This window comes from Sitophilus oryzae, unplaced genomic scaffold (genome assembly GCF_002938485.1).
Source record: "Sitophilus oryzae breed Bouriz unplaced genomic scaffold, Soryzae_2.0 scaffold_1385_pilon_pilon, whole genome shotgun sequence".
NCBI classification, from domain to species: domain Eukaryota; kingdom Metazoa; phylum Arthropoda; class Insecta; order Coleoptera; family Curculionidae; genus Sitophilus; species Sitophilus oryzae.
Window position 1 is genome coordinate 290,285 of NW_022146043.1, and position 24,334 is coordinate 314,618.

The following is a 24,334-nucleotide window of genomic DNA, read 5'->3' on the forward strand; positions in this document are numbered from 1 at the left end:
TCAACTTAAAACTCTTATTATCTTAGGTAGATTCATATATAATATGTACAAAATCTATTTAAATAACATTGAATTCGCTAAAAGTCTTTCAAATTCAAAAATTAACTACTGCTAGTAAGTTTAACAAATAATAACAATAAAATACTTATTTAAACTAGACATAGAAATTAACCTATTTTGACTTCTCAATGTTCCCGTTTAAGGTCTTAATATCTAAAGCGTGAATACTCTTTTTGTCTGGTATATCTTGGGAACTGATCTTTGATGGTACTATTTCTTCTGCCGCTTCTGTGATCTCTTTCCACGAAAAATCTACATCCCTTTTCTCAGTTAGTCTACTGCAAACCGCGTACCTTATAACAAATTTTCCGTTCAAATGTCCCGCAATTAAAAATACATTCTTTCTATCTGAAATCTTCTGCAAAAGTTTTTTGCTTAGGGAATCGTCACCTTTAAGTCGGAACGTAACCAAACCCATGCTGCAACTGCAAGATTCAAATCGACTGTCTTTCTTTACAAGATCTTCCAGGTACTTGGCTAGACCGATTTGGTTTCTGACATGTTTCTGAATTCCTTCCACACCATAGATTCTCAAGACAAACCAGATCTTCAACGCCCTAAATCGTCTACCCAAAGCGATCTGCCAGTGTCTGTATTCGGGTGCTAAGCCTTTGTGTTGGTCTTTCAGGTAAATCCTTTCCACGTTGAAAGCTTCAACGAGATATTTAGCATTCAAAAATTAAAAGCCCAATCTATTTCAACGATTCAAGGATATTCCAATGATATTCCACCAAATTGACAGTTGTTGTGTGTCATTTTAATTCTAAAGTAGTTTACATTTTCTGTAGTTTTTTTAGATATCGTCTGTCGAAATTGTCGCTTCTCTTTTAGACAAACTTAAACTACATTTAAAAGGGAAATAAACAAATAAAACTCAATGTAATCAACTTAAAACTCTTATTATCTTAGGTAGATTCATATATAATATGTACAAAATCTATTTAAATAACATTGAATTCGCTAAAAGTCTTTCAAATTCAAAAATTAACTACTGCTAGTAAGTTTAACAAATAATAACAATAAAATACTTATTTAAACTAGACATAGAAATTAACCTATTTTGACTTCTCAATGTTCCCGTTTAAGGTCTTAATATCTAAAGCGTGAATACTCTTTTTGTCTGGTATATCTTGGGAACTGATCTTTGATGGTACTATTTCTTCTGCCGCTTCTGTGATCTCTTTCCACGAAAAATCTACATCCCTTTTCTCAGTTAGTCTACTGCAAACCGCGTACCTTATAACAAATTTTCCGTTCAAATGTCCCGCAATTAAAAATACATTCTTTCTATCTGAAATCTTCTGCAAAAGTTTTTGCTTAGGGAATCGTCACCTTTAAGTCGGAACGTAACCAAACCCATGCTGCAACTGCAAGATTCAAATCGACTGTCTTTCTTTACAAGATCTTCCAGGTACTTGGCTAGACCGATTTGGTTTCTGACATGTTTCTGAATTCCTTCCACACCATAGATTCTCAAGACAAACCAGATCTTCAACGCCTAAATCGTCTACCCAAAGCGATCTGCCAGTGTCTGTATTCGGGTGCTAAGCCTTTGTGTTGGTCTTTCAGGTAAATCCTTTCCACGTTGAAAGCTTCAACGAGATATTTAGCATTCAAAAATTAAAAGCCCAATCTATTTCAACGATTCAAGGATATTCCAATGATATTCCACCAAATTGACAGTTGTTGTGTGTCATTTTAATTCTAAAGTAGTTTACATTTTCTGTAGTTTTTAGATATCGTCTGTCGAAATTGTCGCTTCTCTTTTAGACAAACTTAAACTACATTTAAAGGAAATAAACAAATAAAACTCAATGTAATCAACTTAAAACTCTTATTATCTTAGGTAGATTCATATATAATATGTACAAAATCTATTTAAATAACGTTGAATTCGCTAAAAGTCTTTCAAATTCAAAAATTAACTACTGCTAGTAAGTTTAACAAATAATAACAATAAAATACTTATTTAAACTAGACATAGAAATTAACCTATTTTGACTTCTCAATGTTCCCATTTAAGGTCTTAATATCTAAAGCGTGAATACTCTTTTTGTCTGGTATATCTTGGGAACTGATCTTTGATGGTACTATTTCTTCTGCCGCTTCTGTGATCTCTTTCCACGAAAAATCTACATCCCTTTTCTCAGTTAGTCTACTGCAAACCGCATACCTTATGACAAATTTTCCGTTCAAATGTCCCGCAATTAAAATACATTCTTTCTATCTGAAATCTTCTGCAAAAGTTTTTTGCTTAGGGAATCGTCACCTTTAAGTCGGAACGTAACCAAACCCATGCTGCAACTGCAAGATTCAAATCGACTGTCTTTCTTTACAAGATCTTCCAGGTACTTGGCTAGACCGATTTGGTTTCTGACATGTTTCTGAATTCCTTCCACACCATAGATTCTCAAGACAAACCAGATCTTCAACGCCCTAAATCGTCTACCCAAAGCGATCTGCCAGTGTCTGTATTCGGGTGCTAACCCTTTGTGTTGGTCTTTCAGGTAAATCCTTTCCACGTTGAAAGCTTCGACGAGATATTTGGCATCTCTGATCCACATCGCTGAGCAATCGAAGTTGACCAACATCCATTTGTGGGGGTTGAAGTTGAAGGAGTCGGACATTTCAACGCCTTTCATCAAATGCCTGTATTCTGGGCATACGAAGGCGGTACCGGCATATGCTGCGTCGACGTGGAGCCATACATTTTCTTTTTTGCATATTGGGCCGAGTTCTTCCAAGTTGTCGAAGGCACAGGTTGGTGTCGTACCTGAAAAGATAAGTTAAATTAATTACTACTTTGTTAAAATACTATTTTAATATACTATAGGTAGATCTCCAAGTGTATTAATTAATTATTAACATTGAACAAAAAACTCAAAGACAAAAGACAAGTACTATATTTTTATACATAGATTAAAGACTGAAAAAATAATTATACAGGATGTTCCTTCATGACATGCTAATATTTAAGGGGGTGATTCTTGAACCTATTCTAACAGAAAATCTTCATATTATGAATGTATATCCTAAACATCTTAATTTCTGAGATACAGGGTGGTATGGTATAATTAATTCTAATAAAACATAATAATTAGTCTAATTTTTTTAGTAACTCTTTTTTATTATAGATATTTTTATGAAACTTGATACACATCTGCTATGCATTATGTACTATGTTCTTTTATCATCATGTAGAAAGAATTTTATTTATTTCAACCAGTGTCGTCCATACGGGTTTTACATTAAATATTTTTAGAGAAAAAAGTGGTTAAAGCACTGACTCCTCTTAAAATAAAAATTATTTTCGAAATCTCCGTTCGTTTCTATTTCTTCTACGCATAATTTTTGCTTAAAAAAATTAAAGTCAGTTTACTTCAGGGTCAAATCGCTGAAAATCTGATGCGGTGACTTGTGTGGAATCATTTCTGCAATATTTTAATGCATGGAAGACGCGTATCAAATATAACATCAGATATATTTTAAAAAAAAAAGAAAATTTTACCACCCTGTATCTGAAAATTTAAGATGTTTAGGACATACATATATTCATACAAAAATTTTTTTCTTAGAAAAGGTCCAAGCATCATCTCCTTAAATGTCATGCATGTCATTAAGGAACACCCTGTAGAATGCAACTCAACCCATAGAATGCGGACTGGCACTAATGTACCCTACTGTCCAAAATACTAACTTGTAAAAAGTTATGTTTTATTTTTTGTTGTAGATTTCACTCATTAAGATCATGGACGTAAAAAAATAGTCCTCCTACTCTGGGTGTCTGCTCACCAAGGGATAGAATGCAATGAAAAAGCAAATGCTCTAGCTAGGAAAGAAGCGAACACTCCACTAACTGGACCAGAACCGTTCTGTTTTCCAAACGGGAACCAACTGAAAGCGGAACTGAAGAATCTGGAAGACTCCATCCGTTAACTTGGAATAGGTGTCCTCCAACGGTCTAAGACACTCGAAAAAATTCCTCAGAACTTACGACCGAGAAAAATCAAAGATTTTCCTTGATTTAAGTAAAAACAATCTTTGGATTGTCACGGGGTTTCTAACAGGACACTGTCTCCTCAACGAACACCTCAGTAGGCCCAAGCTGAGAAACAAGGCGCAGATTCTGTAGGAAAAATGGGGAAACACTTTATCACTGAGTGCGCCGAAACGACGACCATTCGTGCCATGAACTTTGGTACGGCTGATGTCGAGGATGGAGAGCTGGCCTCTGTGGAGCCGTCTCAGATACTGGCTTTTGTTAAAGCCCTGAGACTGTCTGATGAGTTATAACTCGTTATAACTCAAGAAAGGGGAACACACAATAGATCTATAAGGTCGCGGTGATCAACTCTAACCCTCTTAAACATTCTACATCATGGACTCTGTATGGTTTGTAGCGCAGAATTTTTGTCTTATTTTCAAAAAATAAAATAAAAATGGTAACAAAACAAAATCTCTAAGATCCTAGCTTGTAAATAAACAAACGTCGTGTTATCAAATTGCATTTTCGAAGACGAAAACTGACATACCGTGTGCGTCATACCAAAGTGGATCACCCCCTATAACTTTTTTATTTTTTCAGATAAAAAACGAGATTTCGTATGTTAGTATATGACATAAATTTGGATTGATTGACGTATTCAGTCGTTTTTTTGGTCACTTCCCATTTCACGGGAAATTTTGATTTTTAAATGGCACCATCGGCATTTTTTTTACTTTATTCGATAGAAAATGACACTCTGAATAGAATGGCATATTATATGTCAACTTTTAACATTTTCCTTTTAAAAAATCTTATTTTAAATTTCAATCTAGAGTGCCATGACTGTGTTAAAAATACTAATTTTTATCAAGGAGCCTTGAAAAAATAGATTTGATCGTCTAATGTTTTTCGTGGCTTGTTCTGTTCGGTTAAACTATGCCCAAATCATATTTTTAACCATATGTCATATTTTTCAAATGGAACGAGGGTGGCTCATTACCACATTTGGAAAAAGCATTTTTTTAGGAATAATTTGGTACCACACACTCGGTATTTCGAGTCAAATTGGCGTTAAGAACCGCATGTTAAATTTTCAAATAAACTAGATGAGAAAATGTCGAAAATTGATATATGATATGTCATTATATTCAGAGTGTCCTTTTCTATCGAATAAAGTAAAAGAATACCGAGGGTGCCATTTAAAAATCAAAAGTTGTAGTCATTTCCGGTGTAACAGAAAGCGACCAAAAATAATTGAATACGCCCAAATCCTAATTTATGTGATATGCTGTTATACTAACATTCCAAATCTCGTTATATTATCTGAAAAAATAAAGAAGTTATAGGTTTGAGCCACTTTTGAGACACACCCGGTATATGACATATGATTTTTCGAATTTGAGTTTTGTTATGATCGAGGTTATTATGAATTACAGTTAAAAAACTAATTTTAATCAGCTGATGATGCTAACATGGTTAGCGAAACGCGCGTCCAGTGTAAAAGTAAAAGTGTTTTGGTGTATTGTGGTGATTTAGTGTTCTGTTTTGTTGTTGTAGCACCAAAGATTCCAACCCGCAACTGTAATCTTAAAAGAGTGGCAAGACTGAAATGGCAATGGATCGGACATGGGGCACAACAGGATCCAGACCGATGATGTACCCAAAATGTCATACACTATGGAGACCAAGAGGAACTTAAAGAAGTGTGGACCGACCAAAAAAAAGATGGGTCGATGGCGTCAAAACATTGGCAGGAACACAATGGATGAAATTGGCTAGAGATCGCGTAAATGGAAAAACCTAGAAGAGGCCTAAAGAAGAAGAAGAATAAGTAGGTTCGATATAGGAAGCCTATAGTGTCCTGAATCGTGCCATTTGCAAGACGTTTGAAAATTTGATATTTCTATTAAAATAATGCTAATAAAAATCTTAAAAATATATATGTATAAGATGTGGAAGAGATCAATCTAAATATTCCCAATAATAACAACCGCCCAAGCCGAAAAATTCGGTAATTTTTTTAACTTTTATGCAAAGCAGTATACGGTCTAAGATACTCTCCTGTTGATATATCACTTATATCTTACCTAAATTTGCTACTACATAGCATGGTATTAATCCGGCTGCCTTATCTTTATTTATAGCTTCTTGTAAAGTTTCTCCTGTTAACTGTCCCTCTTTGTTCGTTGGCAACAGTCTCATAACCATGGATCCTGAAAATAAATTATTGCCTTATTAGCACAACATGCTTTGTTCGCAATAACATAAATAACTCTTGCCCCTTGTTACTCTCACAACATAGTTTACGTACTCTGTCATTAGCTAAGGTTAATTATAACAGAATTTAAAATGTAACATGCACATAACTGCATGATTTATATACAAGTAAAGCAAAAACTAATAGCTATAAGTTAATTAAAGAAATCCACTGAATATTGCTAATTAGGCAGTATGTTAATGAGGTTTTGATTTAGCTACGTTATTTTAGATAGTTCTAAGAAATGTATCTTGTTCTATGATAAATGCAAAAAATTATATATCAAAACGATTATTAAAAGTTGAAAGAATTGTGGAAAAATTCAATAATTACTGTCAACCTTGAATAAGCTAGGATTTTTCTCTTATATTTATATGAAAAAATGGTAGGTATAACTAACTAATGAGGTTTTTTATGCAGTTTTGCCTAACAGCAAGTGATTGTAAATTATATCGCTAAATCATAGATTTATAAGAACGTATATGTATGATCTGGTTGCTAAGTGCGTTTTTATTTTTAGAGTACTGTTAGCGTTGAATGAAATACAAAAGAGTTTAAACAAGGAGCAGTCTTCAGGGCTGGATTACCAGCAGATAATATAAATAGTTATAATTTATAATAAATAATAGTTCAAAAAACTAAAAAATTTTTCTTTTTGAAGCTGATATAGGATATTTTGTTATGTTTAGTTATAATTTTTTTTCAGTTAAATTTAAAACTTTTGAAGACAAGATTTCATTTTTGAAATAGATAGGTACCCACACATAGTTAGTGTTTCCCAAAGATAACTTTTTTAATTCGTAGGATTCTTTTCCAGCGAAAAATCGGACTTTTTGCAAGAAATGAAGACTCCTACATACCAGGTGCGTCTCAAAAGTGGCTCACCCCTCACCCCATAACTTTTTTATTTTTTCAGATAAAAAACGAGATTTGGTATGTTAGTATATGACATAAATTAGGATTCATTGACGTATTCAGTTGTTTTTGATTACTTCCTGTTTCACCGGAAATGATGACAACTTTTGATTTTTAAATGGCACCCTCGGTATATTTCTACTTTATTCGATAAGAAATGCCACTCTGAATAGAATGACATATCATATGTCACCTTTTGACATTTCTTTTCTCGTTTGACAAACGGTTTATTTGGAATTGTAACATGCGGTTCATAACGACAATTTGACACGAAATACCAAGTGTGTGGTTTACCAAATTATTCGTAAAAATATTCTTTTTCCAAATATGCTAATGAGCCATCCTCGTTCCATTTGAAAAAATCGAGATATGATTAAAAATACGATTTGGGCATCTTTTAACCGCCCAGGACAAGACACTAAAAACATTAGATGATGAAATAAATGTTTCTAAGTATCCTTGGTAAAAGAATAGTGTTTTTTTAACACAACTATGGCACTATTATGGCACACACATATGGCACTATATGGCAAACACAACTGTGGCATTCTAGATTGAAATTTAAAATACGATTTTTTATTCTATTCAGAGTCATTTTCTATTGAATTAAGTAAAAAAATACCGAGGGTACCATTTAAGAACGGAAAGTGACCGAAAACAAATTTATGCCAATTACTAACATATCAAATCTCGTTTTTTATCTGAAAAAAAATAAAAAAAGTTATAGGGGTGAGCCACTTTTGAGACGCACCCGGTATAATTCTTTTTCCAACATATTTCAACGGCACTGGGGTAGTTTCGGGATCTTCAAATAGATAAAAATTTAAATATATACCAGAAAAATCTGTTCATATCATATACCGTATGTTCGAAAAAAAAAACGGCGTCATAAAACGCCAGGTGAATGACAATCGATAATAATTTTGGCAAGGCGAATCTCTAGACATTATTTACGAAAAATTGACATAAAACCACCATGTATAGTGGTAGTATAATATAAAGAATATAGCATATACTATATTATTTATATTATTTTATCATTCTTACCTAATAAACCTGCTTTTTCTACTGAGGAGTTTGACTGATCTGAAGAATAAGCAATCAGTTTTCCTTTGATTTCGGCTTCAGTTAGGTTTTTATCTTCTTCCATCAAGTCTTTAACTTTCTTTTCTTTCGCTGTTAGCAAACCAACGTAAGTCGCTTCACTGGCTGAACCCTTTTAAATAAAAATTTAATTAAAAATTATTCAGATTTTTTTTAAAGGAGGTTTATCTACCTGTATAACACCACCTCCTGGTCCTTCTGAGCAATTTAAAAACTCTTCTGGAAGTCCTAACATTCTTCCTAACCAGTTCATCATGACTACTTCAAGTTCGGTCATAGCTGGACTGGCAATCTGAAAAAAATGAAGAAATAAATATCATGTATAAATTAAAATAGCCATTTTTTGGCCAGATAGTAGAAAACCACTTAAATATAATTTCCATTAGATTGAACGACTCCAGTTGCATTTTGAAAAAAATATTCTGTGATTTTTTGTTCCTGTAATGGGATCGTTAGTTGTTTTCTATCTAGACAGTAATTTGTTCAAAATATATGGTGACCTAGTACATCGTACAGGGTGGCGTCGCGTCGCTCATAAAAAGCGGAAGCTCCAAAAAGAACAACAGTTTGAATTGAAATGAAATTTGATGAGCATAGGTATGTATGTTAATTTAGAACATTTTTTTAAAATATTTAATGTTCTACTGGGTGTTCCCAAAAAGTTACACATCAAAATTATGTTTTTCTTTTGTAATGGAACATTCTATACAGGGTGAGTCTTAAATAAGTACAAATATATTTTTAGGACTGATTGATTTCGATAGAAGAAACATATTTCTTTACCGTTTTTCAAATAGGTCCAAAATAACCCATATTTTACTTTCAAAATTAAAAAAAAATAATTTTTTGAAAATTTTGAGAACCACTCGATCTTTTCTTTCTTGTAAATTTAATCTAGTACCTATGTTGCCGTATTATGAAGATATTGTTTTTAACTAAAAATTAAGTCTAAAATTCCAATTTTTTTTTTACGAGAAAAACCTCATAGTTTCAGAGCTCGAAATATACTATCTCTAAAAATATTTGCTCTTATTTAAGACTCACCCTGTATATTAATTTAATATCGGATTCTAAGAAAAAAGTATGGATGAGTTTCATTACAGAAGCAAATAATTAAAAGGTAAGGTTTTTGACATGTATAATATCTCTTCAATAAAAGTTGGAATTTTCCCGGTATAACCTTAAGGTAGTATCAGACACAGCTACTTTTGTTGCGCAATTTTTTTGCAGCCGCTACAGAAGTTGCAGACAGTGTTCATACATCAGCAGAAAGTAGCCCAAAACGCGCAGTATTTATGCAACAGCTGCATAAAAAAGTTGCAGGTCGACACTACATGCTTTTCATATGTTCACACCAAAGCGCTACTTTTGCAACATATTTTAGTAGCTGCAGCCTTGGGCATCATTCATTAGTACACCACCCACAGCTCAAGGTATCGTGTGTGTACCTTTTGGGAGAGCAAACCGGATTTGGAACTTTTCACTTCTGAACTTTCTTTCGAATATTGTGCACGCAACGTGTGAATTTTCTTTTTTATGTCTTCATCGGGCATATGTAATTCAGAAGAAATTTCCGAAATAGCGGCTCCTCTTTTCGTTTGGTTGTGATAGAATGGACTTTTTATATTCCATAAACACTCCCTTGCTTTTACCGCTTCTATTAAACATTTTACCTGTTCTGTGTTCCAAATCGCTTGTTTTGACTTCGACGACATCGCAATTTGTCGATTAATTCTTTACTAAATACCTACATATAAATCCTGGAGTTAACTGAAAAAAGTGTATACATTTCGGGCATACCAACAGAATACTGCACCGATGTCGGCAGTAAAAGTTTCAGCTGATTAGTAATCTTTTGCTGCACTTGCAACCTTCCTCAACAATTGTTCACACACGGCTATTTCTTAAACTGCGCGCAACAAAAAGGTAGCCTACGCAACCAAGCTGCGATCGCAACGTTGCAGGTTGCCTAGATATTCACACTTGCAGCAGATCAAGTTGCGCAGTTTTTTAATGTGCTGCGCAACAAAAGTAGCTATGTCTGATTCTATCTTTATGGAGTTAAAATAATCATTGTTCTTTAAATCAAATTAAAACTTGACTCGAAAGGTTATACAGGGCGAGACAAAATTAATATTGAATATTGTCCAATTTTAAAAGCAAGTTACTGTTATTTTAAATTGAAAACGCAGTATGTTCAATGGGGAATTCACGTCTCTTCAAATACTATTAAGGTTGCCTACCCCTTAGAAAAAGATTTTCATTTTTATGATTTAGTGTTAGTAATTCTTTATTATTTGATAAAATATAGGTGGTTCTGATATGCCTACCGTTATATTTTTATAAAATGCTTTCAATTAACCTACATATTATGCTCCCAAAATTTCATTTAAATACAAATTACCGTTGCTACCGTTCTCATTGTAGCCTCCGTGTCGTATTAGAGGCGCTACCCTGTATATACATTTAACAATCCTGACCACAATTAAAATAATTTAATTTCTCTCAAAATGTTACACAAACAAAAGTTGCAAAAACAATTTTTGGTAAACGTGCAAATTTTCACGGGGTCGGTTTATAATATTATTATAACATTTGCTATAGTTGTGAAACAAATTTTGACTTTCTTTAATAATTAAATTTCGGCAGATTTTAAATTAAACTTGTTTTTAGCAAGTTCCCATTAATTTATATAAAACAATGTTTTGACAAGTGTTAGACCACAAACCACACAAATTCTTTACTTCTGGTTTAGACGTCCTTTTCAAAATATTATTTAATATTTTTAAACCTGTGTTTTTAACTCTCTTCAAAATATTATTGATATTATAGGTATAGCAGTTATAAGAGTATTGTTTGTGGTTTGTGGTATGGTTTTCTTGTCCTTTATTATCTATAATTCGTTTATCATCTCGTATATTATCTATCATTCAAAGAACATCAATAAAAATTTAAAAATAGAGTGGTACTCTTAAGGCTGCTTTTTATATAATCATCATGCAATATGTAATCAGGAACCTACAGCCTCAGGTGTATGTAAATTAAAAGCAATCAAAATTTGTAGGTTAACGACTATCTCCGAAATTCAAGCATCATTGTCGGAATACTCTTTTCTTTTTTTTTATTAATTTTTGTCCTATTGAAAAAAAGCTAAGTCATCTTAATGAGAAACTTACAGATTCAGATGTATGCAAATATGAAGAAATCAAAATATAATATTATGTAGGTTAATAATAATTTTCTCTAAACAATGAGTAATTTTGCATATTACAAAATAAACAATCAATTTCCTGTGTTGTAAATATTTGAAAATATATTTATAAATGGGTAAATAGTTTCTGTTTTACAATCAATGAAAATCAATTAAATTGGAGCTCGCAGCTTGCTATCCATGACCTAGAGCTGGAGTCCAACGAAATCATTGTCAGTGCCATTGTTGTTTATTGAACTGTTGTTTGTGGTGACGTAGTAGATTTAAAATTAAACCTACATTATTTTACAATAATTATTATATTTTGTCACATAATTTAAGCGTTAATTTTTAATTACCGTAAAGGTAAACAACCTAATATTTTATTGCATCATGTTTAAACAGATTATTTGCTAATTGAAATTGTTTATAAAATAATTCTTCACTTTAACAGTCGCCTGTATTTAATAAATTATACAGGGTCTAATAAATTATACAGGGTCGCTGTTATGTGTGGAAACCATAGACTTAAAATAAAATATAGACTACACTATTTACATCTCAACGCGGACAAACAACCTTTTTTGTACACATGTTTACTTCTGGATACAGTCGACCGAGCCTTCCTCATCCAGCCTAGGTTGTCACGTCTTTAATATTATCAATATTTTTTTTCTTGTTATACACATATATTGAGATATTAATACTACAGTTTAATAAAGTAGGTTTTAATATTCCATAGATGTATTAAATAGTCCTTATACTACTAAATTATAAGTCGGATACTGTTTAATAAGGATAAGTTCTTTACAATATGACAACACCGATTAGAGGCGAGGAGCCTATTCATTCATTTATTACCTTGTAGTACGTGTCGCACGTGTGCGGTAAAGCTTTGTTGCCGCTATCTCCCCGGCTGTATTAACGCATTCTCTTAGCTTGTAGTCCTTAAGTGTTTATTTTATTGACTTTTTCTGTTCAGGAACTATAAAATATGGTTCGCCAGTGCCAAATTTGCAAGAAATTTGACTTAAATAATCCATTTAAGTCTTGAAACGACTTTGGACCGGTAGGCAACTCTCAATTTACCCATTGGCAGTCAGTGGCGTTGTTGTAGAAAGGCGCTTATTTAGATAATATTTTAGTAAAATGTAAAATCTGAATTTTTTCTTTTACATTACATTATTTACTTACTTACATTGTAACAAAATCATAATTATAACCCTGTTAAAATTAATAATGTTTTTATTAAAAATATATTCCGGTTTATTCTAAAATTATCTTCAGAATCTAAAATAACGTACAAGAATTTTAAAATGATATTACATTATGAAACAATATTTTTTAATATACCGGGTCGTCTCAAAAGTGGTTCAACCCTATAACTTTTTTATTTTTCAGATAAAAAACAGATTTGTATGTTAGTAGGTATATGACATAAATTAGGATTTATTGACGTATGCAATTGTTTTTGGTCTCTTCCTGTTTCACCGAAATGATTACATCTTTTGATTTTTAAAGGCACCCTCGGTATATTGCTACTTTATTCGATAAAAAATGACACTCTGAATAGAATGACTTATCATATGTCAACTTTTGACATTGTCGCTTAAAAACATATCCTATTTTAAATTTCAATCCAGTTTTTTTCAATCCACTAAGTTTTAATCAAGGAGCCTTGGAAATATAGTTTTGATCGTCTAATAGGTTTCGTGTCTTGTCTAGGCCGGTTAAAAGATGTACAAATCGTATTTTTAATCATACATATGTCAATTTTTTCAAATGGAACAAGGGTGACTCATTAGCATATTTGGAAAAAGCATTTTTTATGAATATATTGATACCACACACTTGGTATTTCGAGTCAAATTGTCGTTATGAACCGCGTGTTACAATTACAATTAAACCATATGCGAAAATGTCAAAAGTTGACATATGATATGTCATTATATTCAGAGTGTCATTTTCTATCGAATAAAGTAGAAATATACCGAGGGTGCCGTTTAAAAATTAAAAGTTATAGTCATTTCCGGTGAAACAGGAAGTGACCAAAAACAATTGATGCGTCAATCAATCCAAATTTATTTCATATACTAACATACTAAATCTTGTTTTTTTATTTGAAAATATAAAAAAATTATGGGGGATGAGCCACTTTTGAGACGCACCCGGTATAATAAAGACAGTACCGAGTTAAATAAATGTAGTTTTTATTTTATCCACTTCCTATCACCTTCCTTGCTTTAATGGAACAGATTTATGTTTTCTCTAATTTACATAATAAGACATCACTTAACCAGAAAAAAAATTACAACAATCATATTTTTTTTTCTCTCCCTGTCGCCGATTCTATTATATCTGTGGAATAGATCCTGTTTTGATTAATATTAGGGGTTGTAAATGTTTGACTAAAATTAATAATTTATTATTAATTTCAAAAATTACCTAATTTCGATTATAAAATTTCTTCTATAACGTGTATTTTATTATTTTTATCCTTTTTGGACTCTAAATTGTTTTTTCTAAACTTTTATTTAAAAAACCTGTCCTAAATCTCAATAAAATATAAAAAAGTTTAAATACGATATATTTTTAATTTAATTATTATAGCTTCATTAAAATAAAAAAAATACCCGGCTATGATACGGAGAGTTCAGGTGTACTTGAGAAACGAAAGACAGTGTTGTGTTTCTCGGCAGAGTCGTCAGGGAACGACCGTTACGACAGAGACAACCTATCTATCGCTCGTGTCGCACTCGTTATAACCTAAAACAATAACACAACAATAACAAGACAGTGTCTGACCGCATGTTCCAGCTATTTATGAATGAGATGCTCAGTCTATATTTTATTTTAAGTCTATGGTGGAAACGGTCAATTATTAGGTGAAATCGTCGGCTTTATGACGAAAAGGCTTATCTCGATTTTTACTACTTTTCAGGAGAGCAATTTAAAGAAAATCACTTACTTTATTTGGCCAATAGATGTAAAGTTTTTAATTTTTTAATAGTGTTTTTGTATTAACACTTAAACGGAGACATTGAGGAAATGTTCTGAAGATAAATTGAGCGTAAATTCTAATAAATAATTTATTTTTTGTTGTTTAATAGAGATAGGCCTTTTTGTTATAATAATAATAAATGTATTTCCCCGAACGAATAGTATACATACGCCCATGTAAAATAAATTTAAAAGTGACGGTAAAGTGTTCTTAATAAGAAAAAAAATATACAATATTCACATTATAGAATACTTACAAGAAAATACAATACATACATACAATAAAATCTGAAAATCGCCAAAAAATTAGAATCAAATATTTTTAAATACTTTTATTCGCGTTGGATTAGATCAACTGAAAACAAAGACAATTTTCAGGCCAGAAGCAAAGACAATAATAATCAATTAAAATACTCTTATCTAGCTTATTTTAATATCTAATATTGTTTTTTATGCAAAAATGCATTTTTTTAACTAATATATTTTTAGTAATTTTTTAGTTAATTGAGGGCATTAATACAGGGCATTTAAACTCACGGTCCATATAATAAAAACCAAACTAAACTAAAAAAAAACATGTTTCTTCATTCGTTTTTTTTTATACAAATAACTGTGGAGTAACAGTTTCTGTTTTCCCTGTTTATTGATAACAAATTCGACTTCCATTCTACGTGTTTATGCTGGATGATGATAGGCAAAATAAATAAAATTTTCCAAAAATTGGTAGGGATGACAATGCCAATGGCCTGACAATGATAATGAGATGAAAATTATTGTATTTTTCGGGCAAGTTTTTGGTTCGCTAAAATGTTCTTAGAGAAATTATGATTTCGGGAAATTTTCCATCAGGGTAATTTTCGTTTCGTTGTTTTGCTTTCGATCAAAATTTTCCTGTGGTGTGATTTTCTCTCGCATGCATTTTCATAACTTAAAACAAAAGGACCTATCTCAAATTCCATCTTTCTTGTAGTATAACAATTGGTATAACAATAATTGATATAACAAAGAGCCCTATCTCAACATACGTCTCTTCGTCATAACGAAGAATTGTAGTATTTGAGATGGGGCAAATTTTTAAACTAATATAAAATGAAAAAAGTACAATATTGAGATGCGCAAATTCGCTATGTTAAAATATGACCCATCAAAATCGCCAAAAATCGAGATAAGCCGACAAAAAATTTCTCTTTGTCGTTTTTCAAATAAGTCCAAAATAACGGAGTTATTTTACTTAAATAAAATTTTGAGAAACCACTGAATCTTTTATCTGTTTTCTTTCCTGTAAATTTAATCTACTACTTATGTTGCCATATTATCAAGAAATTATGTTTTTTAACTAAAAACTAAAAAAAAATCTAAAATTCTTTTCAAAAAATGTCTTTTGAGAATTCCGTTTCTGGGGTTGAACTATACTCCCAGTTAAAATACTTGCACTTATTTCTGGGACACCCTGTATAATTTGAAATAAATATTCCGTACGATTGAATAAAAAATGTTGTCATAGTAAGCCTATAAATAAAATTTCAGTTCGAAATTTACTCGATAAAATTTACTCTTACATCTGAAATTGACAGCTGACAATGAAAATTATTTTCAGAATTTATTATTTAAGTTTGACGCTCAAATTAGGTACATTAAATACAGGGTGAGTCTTAGATAAGTGCAAATCTTTTTAAGGGTAGTATATTTCGACACCAAATATACGTCTGAGTTTTTTGTCGCGAAAAAATATTTTGAAATTTTGGAATTTTTTGAAAATATGTTTGTAATATTTTTAATTTTTAGTTAAAAAACATAATATCTTCATAATATGGCAACATAGCTAGTAGATTAAATTTACAAGAAAGAAAACCCAGAAAAGATCCAGTGGTTCTCAAAATTTAAGAAAAAAATCATTTTTTTTTAAATTTTCAAAGTAAAATATCTCGGATATTTTGGATTTATTTGAAAAACGGTAAAGAGAAGATATGTTTCTTTTATCGAGATCTACCAGCCCGGAAAATATTTGTAGTTATTTAAGACTCACCCTCAGTATATAAGACGTTTTCAAAAAAAAAATAAAATCAGTGAGATTGAATTATGGTATTTAAATTAAAATTATAAATATTATAAAACCATAGGTGTTTTAGCGGTAAATAATTCTGATTTTAATTAAACATCAAATTATCTTTGATATAAATGCAAATTAAGAATGACATAATAAAAGGTTAATCGTGTTGGTTTTATACATTTTTATTCTATATTCTCACCGCAAATCTCATTAAATTATTTATAATTTGCAGTAATTAATATCTATATATTATGTTTCATACGTTTTCTACGAAATTGTTTGGAATTAAGAAAAATAAAACGTTAATTAAATAATTAAAGAAATAATAAAAATTAATAATAACAAATACAATAGGCAATTAAAAGAATATGACAGTATAAAAAAGATTTAACTTAATTGTTTTTTTAACACGATACTAACTACGACACAATATTTTGTCTTTCTGACCGAAATTTGACAGTTTTTTTTATAAACTTATCTAGAACCTCAATAAAATCATTCTAATTTATCCTCCAATATTTTTGTGCTATTTGTTTGTAGTTCTTAAGGTCCGGTTGTTAATGCTCGGTTCAGGGTGAGTTCAGATTTAAATCAAGTTCAAAATTTTAATAACTTCTTTTCGTTGAACTTAGTTCAAAAATTAGGTATTTGACGATTAAAATTGAGCCAGCCCTTTTCTAAGTTTAAACTAGGTTTTTAATCATCTTATAATCTTATACTGCAAGCAAAATATCCCTAAATAAAAGTACCTAGAGTCAAAACCGGGCTTATGTGTCCTAACTAAATAATCTTACAGTCCCAACTAAAGTTACTACACGCTACTACACTTGATATACAATACGTTACTATACATGATACATGCTTAGCGAAACGCGCGTCCAGTGTAAAAAATAAAAGTGTTTTGGTGTATTGTGGTGATTTAGGGTTTTATTTTGCTGTGTAACACCAAAGGTTCCAACCAACAACTGTAATCAACGTTACTACATTTTAGAAAAATACAAAATTCTTCAATATACTTCTGACTTATAAAGTTTTCAATTTATTTCCCAGTAATCTTAAGAATATAGCTTTTTTACAGCTATTTTTAGGAATACAGAAAGAAGCCTATCACCAAAAACCTTAGCTAATCAAATGTTTAAATGTTACATCTTCATCTAGTTGGTAAGATTTTCATAGTGTCTTATACAGGGTGAGCCTTAAATAGCTGCAAATATTCTCGGGGCTGATAGATCTTCATAAAAGAAACATATTTTATCTTTACCGGTTTCCAAATAAGTTCAAAATAACCGAGATACTGTATTTGACTATTTCAAAATAATTTTATTTTTTGCTTAAATTTTGAGAATAACTATATTTTTCCTGGGTTTTCTTTCTTGTAAATTTAATCTATTACATATGTCGCCATATTATGAAGATATTATGTTTTTTTTAAAAGTTCCAAATGTTAAAATTTTTCCTCATAGACGTGTTTTCTGGGGTTGAAATATACTACTCCTAAAAATATTTGCACTTATTTAAGACACGCCCTGTATAATAAATCCAATTATGAGTATTAAAACATATACACTAAACACTAAACTTACCCAGCTCAATCCAACAACGCCAAATCCAGCGCTCATCAACTCTCCAACAACAGCAGGAAAAGAATGTGCTGTGGGATAATACGCATGGAAATGTGGACTATGCCAGTGGGTTATTCCTGGCATTATAATGCGATCCACGTCCTGAAGAACGTCTCTCCATGATTCGCCGTTTTGTGGAGGATCTTTGGGCAGGAGGTCTCCCAGGTAGCCTGGTTGGACGTTGGATAAGACTGGTCTGAAATTAAAAAAAAAAACATATTTGTAAGGTACTAAAATTATAGCCAGGTATAACAACAGGATTCAGCACTTTTTTAACCGTCGAATGAAGTATTTTAGAAGTTGGATCAAATTTAGTATTTCAGTAGGTAAAGTTTGAATTGTTCAATTGTTGAATAGTAATAACTGGTGTATAAAAGTATTTATAAGTTTTGTAGCACCAAATAATAAAAAATACTAATTAAAGTCTCATTATAGACATATTTATTTTAAGTATTCTGCACTAATCATAATCTCATGTTTTGCAACTACAAAATAATCTGAATCAAAAGCATTTTTATAATTTCTTATTAGTTCAAGACCTTTGGTATGTACACAATAGCAGTTTGTGACAAGTAATCAACAGTTGAACGCGATAAATATAAATTTTGTTATATTATTTGTCCAAAAAGATTTTTAAAAAAATGTTACATATTAGCTATTTATGTAACTAGTACCTAAAATGATGTTTTTTAGGACGAATCATTACTGTTTGCGGACGAGGCGTTAGCCGAGTCCGAAATAGTAGATGAGTCCTAAAAAACATAATTTAGGTACGTGTTACATACACTATTTTTTGTCATACGCTTTTTACAGTTTTTTAGAACGCATATTTGCAAATTTTCCATATTTGAAATTATAATGTTTGAAAAAAAGTTGGCTTATAAATTCATATCTTAGTAACGAGTTTGTTTATTTCATCGCATTTTGACATGTCATTCGAAATTTGTCACAAAATCACACAAATTCATCAACAATTTTAAAATGTTCCAAAATCCCGAACATATTGCTAATAAGGCCAAAGAAATCGTGTTGGATTTACTTCCTGTGAAGTCTCGTGCCATTTACCAGAAAGAATATGATGTTTTTAATGAATGGAAAGACAAAATGGCGTATTCGTTGTAAATGAAGATGTATTGCTAAATTATTTCCACGAAAAGTAAGTACCTAGGTACCTATTTAAAAGAGGCTTTTAAATTAAAATATTCTTAAATTACAGTCACAAACATTCAAACCATCGTCAATTTGGTCGAAATATTCCATGCTGAGAGCAGTGTTAAGTGTTAAAGAAGATATTTATATTGACAAATTTCCAAAACTTATTGCTTTTTTTGAAGAGGAATTCGGTTGGTTACGAGCCTAAAAAGTCTAAGGTTTTGTCCATAAAAGAGATCGGTGATTTTTGGCCACGGCTAGTGATGAAACTTATTTACTTACTAAGGTAAGTTTGCGATAATGATTTTTAAAATATATAGATGGTTTCTTATTCCATTGTATTTGATTTTTAGGTAGCTCTTGTCATTGGCCTTTGTGGAGCATGTAGAAGAGAAGAATTGTACTCTCTACGAGTGCAAGACATCATAGAAAAAGACAACAGCTGCCTTTTAGTTACCCTTGCGGATACAAAAACTAATATCAAAAGAGTGTTTCCGGTGGTGAACGAAGGGAACGTTGTCAATCCAGTTGAGTTGTATAGAAAATATGCTTGTCTTAGGCCAAAAAATGTACCACATGATTATGTCTTCATCTCTTATCGTAAAGGAAAATGCACCGTGCAACGAGTCGGCATTCATTCATTTGGGAAGATGCCATCGATTGTAGCAGCATTTTTAAAGTTGTCGAACCCAAACGAATATACAGGTCATTGTTTCCGACGTAGTTCTGCTACTCTTGCTGCAGATGCAGATGTGGATTTTACATCGCTGAAACGCCTAGGAGGTTGGAGGTAAAAATTTTAATATTTTCCGATCTTGTTCTAAACAACAATAATTATTTAGGTCGTCCACAGTGGCCGAAGGTTACATAGAAGAATCTATTGAGAAAAAGAAGAAAGTTTGCAAACTGCTAATGGGGGAAAAGAAAATCGCGACCACTTCCACGGATGTATTACCAAGTACATCATCGTTCGCATTTACTCCACCTCATCAGAAAGTAAATTTACCTGCCAATGGAGGAGTCGTTTCGATTGCAGATGCAAGTTTTCAAAATGCACAAAATTGTTCATTTCATTTTTATTTTTCCAAATAACTTAGCTTTTGATATTGTTAGTATTTAATAATTTAAAAATCAAATACAATGGAATAAGAAACCATCTATATATTTTAAAAATCATTATCGCAAACTTACCTTAGTAAGTAAATAAGTTTCATCACTAGCCGTGGCCAAAAAATCACCGATCTCTTTTATGGACAAAACCTTAGACTTTTTAGGCTCGTAACCAACCGAATTCCTCTTCAAAAAAGCAATAAGTTTTGGAAATTTGTCAATATAATATCTTCTTTAACACTTAACACTGCTCTCAGCATGGAATATTTCGACCAAATTGACGATGGTTTGAATGTTTGTGACTGTAATTTAAGAATATTTTAATTTAAAAGCCTCTTTTAAATAGGTACCTAGGTACTTACTTTAAACAAATAACTTAGCTTTTGATATTGTTAGTATTTAATAATTTAATTATAAATATATGTATAATTTTATGTGATTTTGTGACAAATTTCGAATGACAAAATAAAACAACCAAATAACGAATTTAGACATTTTAGTCCATAAAGGTTGCCATGACGACCTTTACGGCCTAGGCCGAAAAAGAAACATTTTACGGACTGAAATGAGTCCGTAAAATAGCTGTTTTTGGGAGCGTATGACAAAATAGCTATTTATGTAACTAGTACCTAAAATGATGTTTTTTAGGACGAATCATTACTGTTTGCGGACGAGGCGTTAGCCGAGTCCGAAATAGTAGATGAGTCCTAAAAAACATAATTTAGGTACGTGTTACATACACTATTTTTTGTCATACGCTTTTTACAGTTTTTTAGAACGCATATTTGCAAATTTTCCATATTTGAAATTATAATGTTTGAAAAAGTTGGCTTATAAATTCATATCTTAGTAACGAGTTTGTTTATTTCATCGCATTTTGACATGTCATTCGAAATTTGTCACAAAATCACACAAATTCATCAACAATTTTAAAATGTTCCAAAATCCCGAACATATTGCTAATAAGGCCAAAGAAATCGTGTTGGATTTACTTCCTGTGAAGTCTCGTGCCATTTACCAGAAAGAATATGATGTTTTTAATGAATGGAAAGACAAAAATGGCGTATTCGTTGTAAATGAAGATGTATTGCTAAATTATTTCCACGAAAAAGTAAGTACCTAGGTACTTACTTTAAACAAATAACTTAGCTTTTGATATTGTTAGTATTTAATAATTTAATTATAAATATATGTATAATTTTATGTGATTTTGTGACAAATTTCGAATGACAAAATAAAACAACCAAATAACGAATTTAGACATTTTAGTCCATAAAGGTTGCCATGATGACCTTTACGGCCTAGGCCGAAAAAGAAACATTTTACGGACTGAAATGAGTCCGTAAAATAGCTGTTTTTGGGAGCGTATGACAAAAATTAATTTTTGTGTTTCTACATAAATATTAAAGTGTGCATTTTAATGCATTCTATGCATACATTTTCATATTATTGAAGAATACGAAGGAACAAATCAATAATAATTAAGATTGACAATTTTTCGAGCGAAAAACCACACAAAGTCATTTTGTATTCTTTAAATGATTTTAATTAAAATAAATTCGTCAAATAAAAGGGATATTGTAGAAAAGAATAATTACTAAATTAAAAAGGTAAACTACTAAAAACAGAATAAAATAGAACAATTGAACATGAAAAAGTTAGAAAATATATAAAACTAACAGAATAAAACTTCTAAAAATAACTAACCTAAAAATAATTGGTTAATTTTTATTATTAGTTTATTATTTACAATGAAATTATGACATGCTTACATTGAAATTATTGATAGTCAAATATTGCAGAACTACTAAAATATAAACAATTGAAACTATTCAACTGTTGATACGATATAACCAAAACAACAATGACGTCAAAGGTGGCTTGGAAATGAAGATCGTTGTTATTTTATATAGTAAATGTTATGGATCGCCATTTCCAAGCCAATTTGGTTATTTTGGGTTTTTTTATCAAAATAAAAAAACGGGATCAAATTGGCAAATACAGTGTGTCCCAGAAATAAGTGAAGTATTTTAACTGGTAGTATAGTTCAACCCCAGAAACACGCCCATGAGGTTTCTTTCGCGAAAAAAAAATTTGAAAATTCGAAATTTTTTAAACATTTTTTTGGAATTTTTTTTAGTTTTTAGTTAATAATTTCTTGATAATATGACAACATAGGTATTAGATTAAATTTACAAGATAGAAAATCCAGAAAAGGTCCAGTGGTCTCAATATTTTAGCAAAAATCATTTTTTTTTTGGAAATTTGCAAAGTAAAATAACTCCGTTATTTTGGACTTATTTGAAAAACGATAAAGAGAAAATACGTTTCTTTTATCGAGATCTACCAGCCCTTAAAATACTTGCACTTATTTCTGGGACACCCTGTATATACAGGGTGGCTGATATGTATGGGAACGGTCCATTATTAAGTAAAATATAAGAGGTACCGCAAAAAGTTAAATATAAAAGTTATAGGGTTTTTAGATATCTATTAGCGGGTAATAAATTTAAGTATACAGGGTTTGTCATAAAGTCGTGGCACATCAAAGTTTAATTTTTTTTTAAATGGAACCCCCAATATATTATTGCATATTTCGGTTCTTCCTTCCATTCTAAGCAAAATTCGAGTACACACAATGTACCTCAAACCAACCGTTTCCGAGTTATTGACTTGTTTTTCACAACACTGACACAACACTGAATCATTCAATTTATCACTTAAAAAATTCGATTTAATTAATTTCGATATGTGTTTGGTTTTATTTAACAATGATATATTTTACATTAGTTTTCGAGTTATCATTTATAGATGTATAAAATGAGATTATATCTAAGTCTGGAAATTACAAAATTTTCGTTTAATATTTCAAAATCAAAACTTCGTAATTCGGAAATTGTTGAATTTAGGTACACTATGTGTATTACGATTATAGATGAAAATTTAAGGAAAAATTGAAATATACATTAATATACAGGGAGTCCCTGTATACTTAAATTTACTATCAGTCATGTAAAATCAGAATTCCTAAAAAATGCTTTTTTGCTAAAATTTTGAAAACCACTGAATCTTTTCTGGATTTTCTTTCTTGTTAATTTAATCTACTGCCTATATTGTCATATTATCAATAAATTTTGTTTTTAACTAAAAACTAAAATAAATTTCAAAAAATTCCAAATTTAAAAAAAAAATCGGGAAAAAACCTCATAATCGTGTTTCAGGGGTCGAAATATACTACCCCTAAAAATATTTGCACTTTTTTAAGACTCGCCCTGTATAGCCATATTTAATTTAAAATTCATTAAATCGAATATCTCAAATTTATATTTTTTTTTTCATAACAATCGTTATAGATATTTTCTTTCTTTTCTATTTATTTCTCCATGAAAAATTGGAAACCAGATTAATAAAAAATTTCTCAGAATTGTATACTACAATACTTATTTACATTTTGAAACTTAAAATTAAGTAATATTAAAAGAACCAAATTAACACAAAATCAAAGAAAATTGTCTCTACTCTCACCTGTCTCTGATAGTCTCGAAATAATCAGCAATATAATCAACGGCCGCCTTGCCGAACTCCCTGAACTGTTCGGCGTCCATCTTGGAACTCACTCAGTCCTAATTCGACGAAATCGATCAACGAAAATCTTCAGCCTGCCGCCGAAGAAATAACTTTCTCCTGCGATTATGAATAAGATTCACTTTCACGGACCGCTTGATCTTGACGCGCGGCGATTCCTGCTTCTTCTTCCGCCGCTGCTGGAACAGTTGAAGCTCGCTGACTGACAGCAGGCACCTAGATCGACGGTCGGGTTCCTTTCGTGAACGAGTACCGTGTCTTTGCGATACGCTGTGAGCTTACAATAAAAGTGGACCGGTGGTGA

At 31.2% G+C, this 24,334-nt stretch overlaps 1 protein-coding gene across 1 annotated transcript; it reads right to left on the bottom strand.

Moving 5' to 3' along the window:
• Positions 1–24,334, bottom strand: LOC115875384 (aromatic-L-amino-acid decarboxylase-like). Its single transcript, XM_030890813.1, has 7 exons — positions 23,971–24,334; positions 18,145–18,379; positions 8,494–8,613; positions 8,265–8,433; positions 6,133–6,258; positions 2,330–2,833; positions 1–450 (listed from the first exon to the last, which is right to left on the bottom strand). The coding sequence occupies exons 1-7, from the start codon at positions 24,048–24,050 to the stop codon at positions 173–175; spliced, it is 1,512 nt and encodes a 503-aa protein (XP_030746673.1). The 5' UTR covers positions 24,051–24,334; the 3' UTR covers positions 1–172.